Source organism: Oncorhynchus mykiss, chromosome 4 (genome assembly GCF_013265735.2).
Source record: "Oncorhynchus mykiss isolate Arlee chromosome 4, USDA_OmykA_1.1, whole genome shotgun sequence".
In the NCBI taxonomy this organism is placed as follows: Eukaryota; Metazoa; Chordata; class Actinopteri; order Salmoniformes; family Salmonidae; genus Oncorhynchus; species Oncorhynchus mykiss.
Window position 1 is genome coordinate 39,427,501 of NC_048568.1, and position 14,481 is coordinate 39,441,981.

General features: G+C 44.3%; 1 protein-coding gene across 2 annotated transcripts in view; it reads right to left on the minus strand.

Annotated features, from left to right (window-relative positions):
* LOC110522614 (zinc finger protein DPF3) overlaps positions 1 to 14,481 on the minus strand; it is a 48,137-nt gene extending 33,656 nt beyond the window's left edge. The window contains exon 1 of one of the 2 annotated variants that reach the window (XM_036976255.1): positions 14,349 to 14,480. In XM_036976255.1, the coding sequence (XP_036832150.1) occupies positions 14,349 to 14,380 (32 nt within the window). In that variant the 5' untranslated portion in view covers positions 14,381 to 14,480. Of the gene's footprint in view, positions 1 to 14,348 lie in introns of both variants that reach the window. The other variant, XM_036976257.1, reaches the window with a different exon arrangement.

The following is a 14,481-nucleotide window of genomic DNA, read 5'->3' on the forward strand; positions in this document are numbered from 1 at the left end:
GAATCCAATCTAGGTCTTAGCAGGTAAACACTAGTTAGGGAAATGGTTCCACCTCAGACTAGAATTAGCTGCGGTTCTACAGTTACCTTCAGGGTGTGTGTGTGTGTGTGTGTGTGTGTGTGTGTGTGTGTGTGTGTGTGTGTGTGTGTGTGTGTGTGTGTGTGTGTGTGTGTGTGTGTGTGTGTGTGTGTGTGTGTGTGTGTGTGTGTGTGTGTGTGTGTGTGTGTGTGTGTGTGTGTGTGTGTGTGTGTGTGTGTGTGTGTGTGTGTGTGTGTGTGTGTGTGTGTTGCGATAATACGAAACCAGATGGTCTTTTAAAACCTACTTTTGTCAAATATGATGTGCTATAGCTTTTAAAATCTATAACTAGGACTCTGGATGACAACATCAGGACTGTTTCTCCAACATCAGGACTGTTTCTCCAACATCAGGACTGTTTCTCCAACATCAGGACTGTTTCTCCAACATCAGGACTGTTTCTCCAACATCAGGACTGTTTCTCCAACATCAGGACTGTTTCTCCAACATCAGGACTGTTTTCCTCAAGACATTCAGTCCGCTTCATGTTTTGTTTCCTTTGCTTCCTTACTTCCTAGTGTCGCGATACCGGTACCGTGACAACACTATCCAGTGCATATTGTTTGCATACAAGATATGTGTGTCCCTAGCAGTGCTTCCTCCATTAGAGAAGTTAAACCCTGTGGTACAGAACCCTCCTAACCTTCATCTAACCCTCCTGCAACCCTTACAGAACCCTCCTAACCTTCATCTAACCCTCCTGCAACCCTTACAGAACCCTCCTGATCTTCATCTAACCCTCCTGCAACCCTTACAGAACCCTCCTAATCTTCATCTAACCCTCCTGCAACCCTTACATAACCCTCCTAACCTTCATCTAACCCTCCTGCAACCCTTACAGAACCCTCATAACCTTCATCTAACCCTCCTGCAACCCTTACAGAACCCTCATAACCTAACAGAGGAGCTCAATCAGATTAGAGCTAATGTCATGATATCAGCAGCCTGCTCCAGGTGACCCCACTGGCCTGGGCAAAGACAGCCAGGAAAGGGGCTCTGATCTGGGATAGAGGAGGCTGGGAGGGAGGCCCCTCTGGATGGGGAGAAGAGGTGGGGTAAGGGAGACGGGGGTTTAGGGAAGAGGAGGGAAGCAGTGGAGGAAAAGATAGCAGGGGAGAGAAGAGGAGCAGGGGAGGGGGCTCAGGAAGCCTTTGTGAGGTTTTCTAGGAAGAGGGGGGGAGGGGGAAGGAGGGGGGGGGGGGAGAGGAGGAGGTAAAGTAGGAGGGAGAAGGAGAGAGACAAGGAGGGAGAGGAGGATGGAGAGGAGGGGGAGGGAGATGAGAGGGAGACTGGGAGAGAGGGAGAGATGGCGAAGGAGAGAGGGAAAGGTAGAGAGATTGAGACTCCAGATCTACTTTGGTTTTGATCTGTGGGCTGAGCCGGGGACCATTCCCTTACAGCATAGTGGATCACTGAGGATTACTTTACAGCAGAGTGGATCACTGAGGATTACTTGACAGCACAGTGGATCACTGAGGATTACTTTACAGCAGAGTGGATCACTGAGGATTACTTGACAGCACAGTGGATCACTGAGGATTACTTTACAGCAGAGTGGATCACTGAGGATTACTTGACAGCACAGTGGATCACTGAGGATTACTTTACAGCAGAGTGGATCACTGAGGATTACTTTACAGCACAGTGGATCACTGAGGATTACTTGACAGCAGAGTGGATCACTGAGGATTACTTGACAGCACAGTGGATCACTGAGGATTACTTTACAGCAGAGTGGATCACTGAGGATTACTTTACAGCAGAGTGGATCACTGAGGATTACTTTACAGCAGAGTGGATCACTGAGGATTACTTTACAGCAGAGTGGATCACTGAGGATTACTTGACAGCACAGTGGATCACTGAGGATTACTTTACAGCATAGTGGATCACTGAGGATTACTTTACAGCATAGTGGATCACTGAGGATTACTTTACAGCAGAGTGGATCACTGAGGATTACTTTACAGCACAGTGGATCACTAAGGATTACTTTACAGCATAGTGGATAACCAGTCCAAACTAATTCCATATGTTGTATGACATACCAAAAATAATGTCTCTGTACATACTCCCCCTCCCTTCAGACAGAGCCTACACACAGAAACACACACACACACACACACCCCTCCCCTCTCATACACAACCAGGTCTCATAGTTTCACTTTGAAATTCGACGTATTGTGGATGAACGTCTATTTTTTTCCCTCGTTAATTCTACGTGGTTACAGGTTTAGCACAGAAACAACTCAAAAGGTTAAATGTATTAATTCAGAGAGGTTAAGGGTCAGGACCTAGGGTTTGGGGGAGGCTTAAAACCAAATAATTGAAAACAACACGCTGTTTCCATCAAGTATTCTCGTGCTTCGCCTCAGAGCATCATGAGTTGACACCATTGCAGGTCAATAGTTTTTATTATTTTTGGTGCCGAGGAAAGGCATATATCGACGTTATTATTTTTTTCAAACACCCAAAATCGAAGTCTATTTCTAGTGGTCAGCCTGCTCATACATAGTCCACACACACACACACACACACACACACACACACACACACACACACACACACAGTCCCTCATCCCCCCCACACACACACACACCCTGTCACCCCCCCCCACCCCCACACACACACACCCCTCTACCCTCTCCCCCCCCCACACACACACACACACCCTGTCCCTCTCCCCCACACACACACCCTGTACCTCTCCCCCCCCCCCCCCCACACACACACACACACCCCTCTACCTCTCCCCCCCACACACACACACACACACCCTGTCCCTCTCCCCCACACACACACCCTGTACCTCTCCCCCCCCCCCCCACACACACACACACACCCCTCTACCTCTCCCCTGATACATTCAGCCTACACACAGCTGCTCCAGTGTTTAGAGTGCAGGTTGGACTGAAAGCACACAGCAAATTCCCCCCAGACAGACAATTCCCCCATCACTCACTCTAGTTCCCTCTCCCTCTCATGCAAAATGGGGGCGTAGGCCAAACGTCTGTAGGCCAAACACACACACACACACATCCACACACAGAGCCCCCCCTCTCTCACTTCAAAACACACACACCTTCTCCAAAACATGTCCCCTCCGCACAGCCCTCTCCCTAATCTACATACACAGAGCCCCCCTCTCTCACCTCAAAACACACACCCCTTCTCCAAAACATTTCCCCTCCGCACAGCCCTCTCCCTAATCTACACACACAGAGCCCCCTCTGACCACCTCTACATCCCTCGTGGGTATTCCCTCTAACAGTTCAAATCACGGAGAGTGCACAGCACGCGACCCTGCAGATATAGGCCATTGTGGCCGCCTGTCTTTGTGGGTAATGGTATTGTTCTGCAAACTGTGTTGTTATGGCATATCACCAATATTTCCCCCTTATATGGACAGATCCTAGATCAGAATCAATATGATTATATGGACAGATCCTAGATCAGAATCAATAGGATTATATGGACAGATCCTAGATCAGAATCAATAGGATTGTATGGACAGATCCTAGATCAGCATTCCTACTCTGAGAAAAGGTTATGGATACAAGGCCCAGGTCTCTTTCAAACCACAGAAGACTGAAAATAAAGGTTAAATACACATGAATAACATCTATAATTCAGTTTTAGACAGGAGATCAGATCAAATGAACGTGAATAATGGTTTTAGTCCGAGACGCCAGACAAGGTGTTATACGATGTGCCAGGGCGGCAGGGTAGCCTAGTGGTTAGAGTGTAGAGGCGGCAGGGTAGCCTAGTGGTTAGAGGGGCGGCAGGGTAGCCTAATGGTTAGAGCGTAGAGGCGGCAGGGTAGCCTAGTGGTTAGAGGGGCGGCAGGGTAGCCTAGTGGTTAGAGGGGCGGCAGGGTAGCCTAGTGGTTAGAGGGGCGGCAGGGTAGCCTAGTGGTTAGAGGGGCGGCAGGGTAGTCTAGTGGTTAGAGGGGCGGCAGGGTAGCCTAGTGGTTAGAGTGTAGAGGCGGCAGGGTAGCCTAGTGGTTAGAGGGGCGGCAGGGTAGCCTAGTGATTAGAGTGTAGAAGCGGCAGGGTAGCCTAGTGGTTAGAGGGGCGGCAGGGTAGCCTAGTGGTTAGAGCGTAGAGGCGGCAGGGTAGCCTAGTGGTTAGAGGGGCGGCAGGGTAGCCTAGTGGTTAGAGGGGCGGCAGGGTAGCCTAGTGGTTAGAGGGGCGGCAGGGTAGCCTAGTGGTTAGAGGGGCGGCAGGGTAGCCTAGTGGTTAGAGTGTAGAGGCGGCAGGGTAGCCTAGTGGTTAGAGGGGCGGCAGGGTAGCCTAGTGGTTAGAGCGTAGAGGCGGCAGGGTAGCCTAGTGGTTAGAGGGGCGGCAGGGTAGCCTAGTGGTTAGAGCGTAGAGGCGGCAGGGTAGCCTAGTGGTTAGAGGGGCGGCAGGGTAGCCTAGTGGTTAGAGGGGCGGCAGGGTAGCCTAGTGGTTAGAGGGGCGGCAGGGCAGCCTAGTGGTTAGAGTGTTGGACTAGTAACCGGAAGGTTGCAAGTTCAAATCCCCGAGCTGACAAGGTACAAATCTGTCGTTCTGCCCCTGAACAGGCAGTTAACCCACCGTCATTGAAAATAAGAATTTGTTCTTAACTGACTTGCCTAGTTAAATAAAGGAAATAAAATAAAAATATGGACAGATCCTATATGGACAGATCCTAGATCAGAATCAATATGGTTATATGGACAGATCCTAGGGGCTCCCGTGTGGCGCAGCGGCTCTATTAATCTATTAATCACTGCATCTCAGTGCTAGAGGCATCACTACAGACCCTGGTTCAGTTCCAGGCAATTGGGACTATCAATCACGGCCGGTTGTGATACATCACAACAAGCCGTGATTGATAGTCCCAATTGGCCCAGCGCCGTCCGGGTTAGGGATTGGCCGTCATTGTAAAATAAGAATTTGTTTTTTTTAAACTGACTTGTCTAGTTAAATAAAGGTAAAATAAAAAATGTAGAAAATGATGATGAAATATGCTGATTCATGCTATACTTCAGAGACAAGCAACAGCTCTATCAGACAGGATGTTATCTCCTGGTTAATGTACAGTAACTACATCACCCGGAGGATATGGATGTTGTGTGACAACGTGTGCTTCCCTAATCCCAGACACAACAGGCTCAAACACAACATCATTCCAGATGTCCTGTTCAATGTCAAGTTAGTTCAATTGGTAATAACTTAACTCATTCTGACAGAGAATAGCCTTACTCATTGGTAATTACATCGTAATAACTCAACCCATTCTGACAGAGAATAGCCTTACTCATTGGTAATTACATCGTAATAACTCAACCCATTCTGACAGAGAATAGCCTTACTCATTGGTAATTACATCGTAATAACTCAACTCATTCTGACAGAGAATAGCCTTACTCATTGGTAATTACATCGTAATAACTCAACCCATTCTGACAGAGAATAGCCTTACTCATTGGTAATTACATCGTAATAACTCAACCCATTCTGACAGAGAATAGCCTTACTCATTGGTAATTACATCGTAATAACTCAACTCATTCTGACAGAGAATAGCCTTACTCATTGGTAATTACATCGTAATAACTCAACCCATTCTGACAGAGAATAGCCTTACTCATTGGTAATTACATCGTAATAACTCAACTCATTCTGACAGAGAATAGCCTTACTCATTGGTAATTACATCGTAATAACTCAACTCATTCTGACAGAGAATAGCCTTACTCATTGGTAATTACATCGTAATAACTCAACCCATTCTGACAGAGAATAGCCTTACTCATTGGTAATTACATCGTAATAACTCAACTCATTCTGACAGAGAATAGCCTTACTCATTGGTAATTACTTAAAGTCTTATTAAAATGCTTAGACTAAATCAATAGGAGAGGATCCAGTCCACTGCTATTGTGCTAAGTCCTCCTCCTGTTCCAATGGGACACGTGTCTCTGTAGTGGGAGGAGTTGGCCCTGTGACCCCCTGTTGTTTTGGAGGGATCCTCCGTGGCTGTGTGTGTGTGTAGGTGTAGGTGTGTGTGTATGTGTGTGTGTTTAGGGGAGAAGGACGAGGGTCCTGGTGAACAGATGGGGCTCTCTCTATCTTGCCCTCCCTCTGTCTCCCTCCCTCCCTCTCTCTCTCTGTCTCCCTCTCCATCTCTCTCTCTCCCCCTTTCTCTCTCTATTCAAATAAATTCAAAGCTTTTTGAAATGGAAAACATATGCCAAAGCAAGTGAAATAAACTCAGCATAAAAAGAAACGTCCTCGCACTGTCAACTGCGTTAATTTTAAGCAAACTTAACATGTGTAAATATTTGTATGAACATAATAAGATTCAACAACTGAGACATAAACTGAACAAGTTCCACAGGCATGTGACTAACAGAAATGGAATAATGTGTCCCTGAACAAAGGGGGGGTCAAAATCAAAAGTAACAGTCAGTATCTGGTGTGGCCACTAAGTACTGCATTAAGTACTGCAGTGCATCTCCTCCTCATGGACTGCACCAGATTTGCCAGTTCTTGCTGTGAGATGTTACCCCACTCTTCCACCAAGGCACCTGCAAGTTCCCAGACATTTCAGGGGGGAATCACCCTCCGATCCAACAGGTCCTAGATGTGCTCAATGGGATTGAGTTCCGGGCTCTTTGCTGTCCATGGCAGAACACTGACATTCCTGTCTTGCAGGAAATCAGGCACAGAACGAGCAGTATGGCTGGTGGCATTGTCATGCTGGAGGGTCATGTCAGGATGAGCCTACATGAGAGAGGAGGATGTCTTCCCTGTAACGCACAGCGTTGAGGTTGCCTGCAATGACAACAAGCTCAGTCCGATGATGCTGTGACACACCGCCCCCGATCCCGCTCCAGAGTACAGGCCTCGGTGTAATGCTCATTCCTTCGACGATAAACGTGAATCCGACCATCACCCCTGGTGAGACAAAACCGCAACTCGTTAGTGAAGAGCACTTTTTGTCAGTCCTGTCTGGTCCAGCGACGGTGGGTTTGTGCCCATAGGCAACATTGTTACCGGTGATGTCTGGTGAGGATCTGCCTTACAACAGGCCTACAAGCCCTCAGTCCAGTCTCTCTCAGCTTATGGCGGACAGTCTGAGCACTGATTGAGGGATTGTGTGTTCCTGGTGTAACTCGGGCAGTTGTTGTTGCCATCGAGTACCTGTCCCGCAGGTGTGACGTTCGGATGTACCGATCCTGTGCAGGTGTTGCCACTGCGAGGATGATCAGCTGTCCGTCCTGTCTCAATGTAGCGCTGTCTTAGGCGTCACACAGTACGGACATTGCAATTTATTGCCCTGGCCACATCTGCAGTCCTCCTGCCTCCTTGCAGCATGCCTAAGGCACATTCACGCAGATGAAAAGTGACCCTGGGCATCTTTCTTTTGGAGTTTTTCAGAGTCAGTAGAAAGGCCTCTTTCGTGTCCTAAGTTTTCATAACTGTGACCTTAATTGCCTACCGTCTGTAAGCTGTTAGTGTCTTAACGACCGTTCCAGAGGTGCATGTTCATTAATTGTTCATGGTTCATTGAACAAGCACGGGAAACAATGTTTAAACCCTTTACAATGAAGATCTGTGAAGTTATTTGGAATTTTACGAATTATCTTTGAAAGACAGGGTCCTGAAAAAGGGACATTTTTTTTTTTTTTTGCTGAGTTTAGATAATAAACAAAAGTTAAATAAACAATTAGAAATGAACAGTAAACAAACATTTTACAGGAAGAGACACAATTTCACGTCATATTACGACTACATACAGTCTCTCTCTCTCTCCCTTTCTCTCTCCCTTTCCCACTCCCTCTCTCTCTCTTTCCAACTCCCTCTCTCCTGTCCCGTACCATCCCTCCTCTCCTCTCTATCGGGTCCTTCTAACTTAATCCTGACCTTAAACATTTGAAGTTAATGCCTAAACTTAACCTTGAACACTTTGAAATTTGACGTTTGGAACACTCTTAAAATTGTATAAAAATGGTTTAATTTTATGCAGAGAACAGGATACAAGCCATGGATAACGAACCACCCACTGTCTCAAACCAGGAAGAAGGCCAGAATAGCTCTTATCAACAGAACACACACATGCACCCTTCTCATCTGTCCATCTCATAAGCATGGATTTTACGTATATACATGCCACAGGAGGTTGGTGGAACCTTAATTGGGGAGAATGGGCTTGTGGTAATGACTGGAGGGGAATCAGTGGAACGGTAACAAACACATCAGACACATGGTTTCCAGGTGGTTAAATGCCATTCCATTTGCTCCGTTCCGGACATTATTTGAGCCGTCAGCAGCCGCCTGTGATACATGCATTCCCTCTTGTTAAAGCTGCAATATGCCACTGAGTTATAGATCTGTCGTTCACATTGAAAACAAGTCTAAGACACAGTAGATCTGTTCTATGTGTGGTATTTCTATGCTTCCCGTTCTTACGTTTAGTTTTTTTTTTTTTTCCTGCATCTTCTAATTTTCGGTTTTGTACACCAGCCTCAAAACAGTTGAAAATACAATATTTTGGGGTTATGGAAAATACATTTCCCAGCGGTTTAGATGGTACAATGATTCTCTACAATGTACTAGCTTGTTAAGTCACATTAAACTGAAATTACAAAATGGCAGTACTATTTCTGCATAGTGCATTTTCTTTTTTTTTAAATGTGTTTTATTTTATGCAGAGATCAGGAGACCAAAGCCATGGATAACAACCCTCCCACTGTCCCAAACCAGGAGGGAGGCCAGAATAGCTCTTATCAATAGAACAGGGCTGTTGTTGCCGGCTAAGTGCAAACCCAACACCTCTCATGGAATCAAAACAGTCAGAGGGAAACCACTCAACCTAATGTGATAAGGCTCTAGCACAAAGAGGATATATTCTAATATCTGACTTATATATACACACATTGCCTTCAAAAAGGTATTCAGGCCCTTGGACTTTTTCCACATTTTGTTAGGTTACAGCCTTATTCTAAAATTGATTAAATTGTTTTTATTTTCCTCATCAATCTACACACAATACCCCATAATGACATCACAATACCCCATAATGACATCACAATACCCCATAATGACATCACAATACCCCATAATGACATCACAATACCCCATAATGACATCACAATACCCCATAATGACATCACAATACCCCATAATGGCATCACAATACCCCATAATGACAAATCAAAAACAGGGGTTTAGAAATTGTTGCAAATTTGTTCATAAAAAAAAAAAACTGAAATATCACATTTACATAATTATTCAGACCCTTTACTCAGTACTTTGTTGAAGCACCTTCGGCAGCGATTACAGCCTCTAGTCTTCTTGGGTATGACGCTACAAGCTTGGCACACCTGTATTTGGGGAGTTTCTCCTAATCTTCTATGCAGATCCTCTCAAGCTCTGTCAGGTTGGATGGGGAGCGTTGCTGTGCACTTGGGGTCGTTGTCCTGTTGGAAGATGAACCTTCACCCCAGTCAGAGGTCCTGAGTGCTCTGGAGCAAGTTTTCATCAAGGATCTCTCTGTACTTTGCTCCGTTCATCTTTCCCTCGATCCTGACTAGTCTCCCAGTCCCGCAGCTGAAATACATCCCCACAGCATAATGCTGCCACCACCATGCTTCACTGTAGGGATGGTGCCTGGTTTCCTCCAGATGTGACACTTGGCATTAAGGCCAAAGAGTTCAATCTTGGTTTTAATCAGACCAGAGAATCTTGTTTCTTATGGTCTGAGAGTCTTTAGGTGCCTTTTGGCAAACTCCAAGTGGGCTGTCATGTGCCTTTTAAAGAGTGGCTTCTGTCTGGCCACTCTACCATAAAGGTCTAATTGGTTGAGTGCTGCAGAGATGGTTGTCTTTCCGGGAAGTTCTCTCATCTCCACAGAGGAACTCTAGAGCTCTGTCAGAGTGACCATTGGGTTCTTGGTCACCTCCCTGGCCAAGGCCATTCTCCTCCGATTGCTTAGTTTGGCCGGGAGGCCAGCTCTAGGAAGAGTCTTGGTGGTTCCAAACTTCTTACATTTAAGAATGATGGAGGACACTGTGTTCTTGGGGACCTTCAATGTTGCAGAAATGTTTTGGTACCCTTCCTCAGATCTGTGCCTCGACACAATCCCGTCTCGGAGCTCATTGGACAATTCCTTCAAACTTTTGGCTTGGTTTTTGCTCTGACATGCACTGTCAACTGTGGGACCTTATATAGACATGTGTGTGTGCCTTTCCAAATCATGTCCAATCAATTGAATTTAACACAGGTGGACTCCAATCAAGTTGTAGAAACATCTCAAGGATGATCAATGGAAACAGGATGCACCTGAGCTCAATTTCCAGTCTTAGAGCAAAGGGTGTGAATACTTATGTAACTTCTAAAAACCTGTTTTCGCTTTGTCATTATGGGGTATTGTGATGTCATTATGGGGTATTGTGATGTCATTATGGGGTATTGTGATGCCATTATGGGGTATTGTGATGTCACTATGGGTTATTGTGTGTAGATTGCTGAGTATTTTTATTTATTTAATCCATTTTAGAATAAGGCTGTAACATAACAAAATGTGGGAAAAGTCAAGGGGTCTGAATACTTTCCGAAGGCGCTGTATATATATTACTGTATGTCAAACCAGACTCTCTCTTTCCCTCTGACACAATGCAAACAACTGCTGTAACTGAATTCCCCACTGAATGACTTTCTGAAATAGTTAATAACAGGCCTACGATACAGACAGACTGGGACAGGTTATTAATACGATACAGACAGACTGGGACAGGTTAATAATACAATACAGAAAGACTGGGACAGGTTAATAATACGATACAGACAGACTGGGACAGGTTAATAATACGATACAGACAGACTGGGACAGGTTATTAATATGATACAGACAGACTGGGACAGGTTATTAATACAATACAGACATAATGGGACAGGTTAGTAATACGATACAGACAGACTGGAACAGGTAAATAATACGATACAGACGGACTGGGACAGGTTATTAATACGATACAGACAGACTGGGACAGGTTAATAATACGATATAGACAGACTGGGACAGGTTATTAATACGATACAGACAGAATGGGACAGGTTATTAATACGATACAGACAGACTGGGACAGGTTAAATAATATGATACAGACAGACTGGGACAGGTTACTAATACGATACAGACAGAATGGGAGAGGTTATTAATATGATACAGACAGACTGGGACAGGTTATTAATACGATACAGACAGACTGGGACAGGTTATTAATACGATACAGACAGAATGGGACAGGTTAGTAATACGATACAGACAGACTGGAACAGGTAAATAATATGATACAGACAGACTGGGACAGGTTATTAATATGATACAGACAGACTGGGACAGGTTATTAATACGATACAGACAGACTGGGACAGGTTATTAATACGATAAAGACAGACTGGGACAGGTTAGTAATACGATATAGACCGAATGGGACAGGTTATTAATACGATACAGACAGACTGGGACAGGTTATTAATACGATACAGACAGACTGGGACAGGTTAATAATACGATACAGACAGACTGGGACAGGTTAGTAATACGATACAGACAGACTGGGACAGGTTGGTAATACGATACAGACAGACTGGGACAGGTTATTAATATGATACAGACAGACTGGGACAGGTTATTAATACGATACAGACAGACTGGGACAGGTTATTAATACGATACAGACAGACTGGGACAGGTTAATAATACGATACAGACAGACTGGGACAGGTTAAATAATATGATACAGACAGACTGGGGCAGGTTAAATAATACTATATAAACAGACTGGGACAGGTTAGTAATACGATACAGACAGACTGGGACAGGTTAATAATATGATACAGACAGACTGGGCTACAGACTGGGACAGGTTCAATAATATGATACAGACTGGGACAGGTTAATAATACGATATAGAGAGACTGGGCTACAGACTGGGACAGGTTCAATAATATGATATAGACAGACTGGGCTACAGACTGGGACAGGTTCAATAATATGTTATAGACAGACTGGGCTACAGACTGGGACAGATTCAATAATATGATATAGACAGACTTGGCTACAGACTGGGACAGGTTCAATAATATGATACAGACAGACTGGGCTATGGACTGGAACAGGTTCAATAATATGATATAGACAGACTGGGACAGGTTCAATAACATGATATAGACAGACTGGGCTACAGACTGGGACAGGTTAAATAATATGATATAGACAGACTGGGACAGGTTAAATAATATGATATAGACAGACTGGGACAGGTTCAATAATATAATATAGACAGACTGGGACAGGTTAAATAATATGATATAGACAGACTGGGACAGGTTTATTAATATGATGTAGACAGACTGGAATCCAGTCTGGGTCAGGTTAATTAATATTATGTAGACAGACTGGAATCCAGTCTGGGACAGGTTAATTAATATGATATAGACAGACTGGGACAGGTTTATTAATATGATATAGGCAGACTGGGACAGGTTTATTAATATGATATAGGCAGACTGGGACAGGTTTATTAATATGATATAGGCAGACTGGGACAGGTTAATTAATATGATATAGACAGACTGGGACAGGTTTATTAATATGATATAGGCAGACTGGGACAGGTTTATTAATATGATATAGGCAGACTGGGACAGGTTAATTAATATGATGTAGACAGACTGGGACAGGTTTATTAATATGATATAGGCAGACTGGGACAGGTTTATTAATATGATATAGGCAGACTGGGACAGGTTTATTAATATGATGTAGACAGACTGGGACAGGTTATTTAATATGATATAGGCAGACTGGAATACAATCTGTCCACTGGCCAGCTACTCCATTGAATGGTAACAGCCAAGAGACTATGAGTGGCATCATAAGGAAGTAGGTATCTTGTGTAACTGAATGCATATTTCAGCCTATATCCGGACACAAACATGTTGACTACACTGTGTCTGGTTGCTCTGCTCGGCTGTTAGTGAAGGGCCATCTGTTAGACCAAACAACGTAGCTAATTCAGTGTAGACTAGGAATGCAGCCTGTTTTCACAACTACCACTACAACAATAAGCTGTGTCATAACTGTGTGCCAGACCCCTTCACTACATTCCACTGCAAATGTGGGTAAATATCTCCTGATAGTCTGTGTCTACCTGGGAGCGTCTGATTGTGTCCCAAATGGCTCTCTATTCCATAAATAGGGTGTCAAAAGTAGTACACTATATAGGGAATAGGGTCCCATTTGGGACAGACACATACAGCCTGTCTGTGAATAGATCCATGTCACTTCTCACAGACAGATAGAGCTGTGCCACCTTTACACAGAGACAAGGTTATGTTCAGGCAGCAGGCAGCCATGACTACAGGAGGGAAACCATGACTACAGGAGAGCAGCAATGACGAGAGAAGAGTCCAAAACAGTGTTGACAATGTTGACACACACAGTCAGACTTGTTATTCATCACATTACACAACTAGGCCTATACGCGGATCCTAGAAAGAGATCCCTGGTGGCACTGGTTGTAAATACTGTAGTTTCCCTCCGCCGACACGGCTCATGCCCGCTCAGCCTGATCGATTTGTCGCAGACAGTAAAAAGCTGTCCGATGCATACTCAAATGATAGCCTATCATTTTTTTGCAACACTTGTGAGTGTCTATCAGGGTACTCCAAATGTGTTTCAGTGGGAAAATAAACCCACACTATACATGTTTTGAGTGATGGGCAGACAGACTGTAGGCTGTCTCTCAATAAGCGAGCGCACCAGAAGCGCTTGTTGGTTGACATTAATTCTAAGTAATAAAACGGACCAGGACAATGGAATCGTAAATGTGAAAGATCAACAAATACTTATTCTACGGTTCTTAGTCTATAAATGTATCCGAATATGGAACAACTTTTGAAAAATAACAAAAAAAAACTCCACAATTGACTTGTCCACACAGAACAGTGTTGTTTCATGCATAGATAGACAAATATTTTCTTAAAAGCGTGCGCATGATATGCTTTGTACACCGGACATTCGTGTAGAAACCAATAAATACGAACAAAACTCCGCATATTTGTCCTAACGTGCACGGTGTGATATGTTTATAAACATCATATAACATCAAAATAGCAAATTGCATTATTCCACTCAATTTGTTGTCCTTTTTCTACTTATTGAGCGCAACCATTGCATGCCAGCGAAAACGTTTTATTGTTATCGAATATAGCATTTTGAGAATTACTTACGATTTGAGAGGATTCTGAATGACAGTCGCCATTTTGCTACTAGACAGTAGGCAAATATTCCAAATCTCGGAGCTGTTTGGGACCCTATGAAAAAAACAACCAGTAAGATCCTAGGCGACCTGCTCCTTAACCA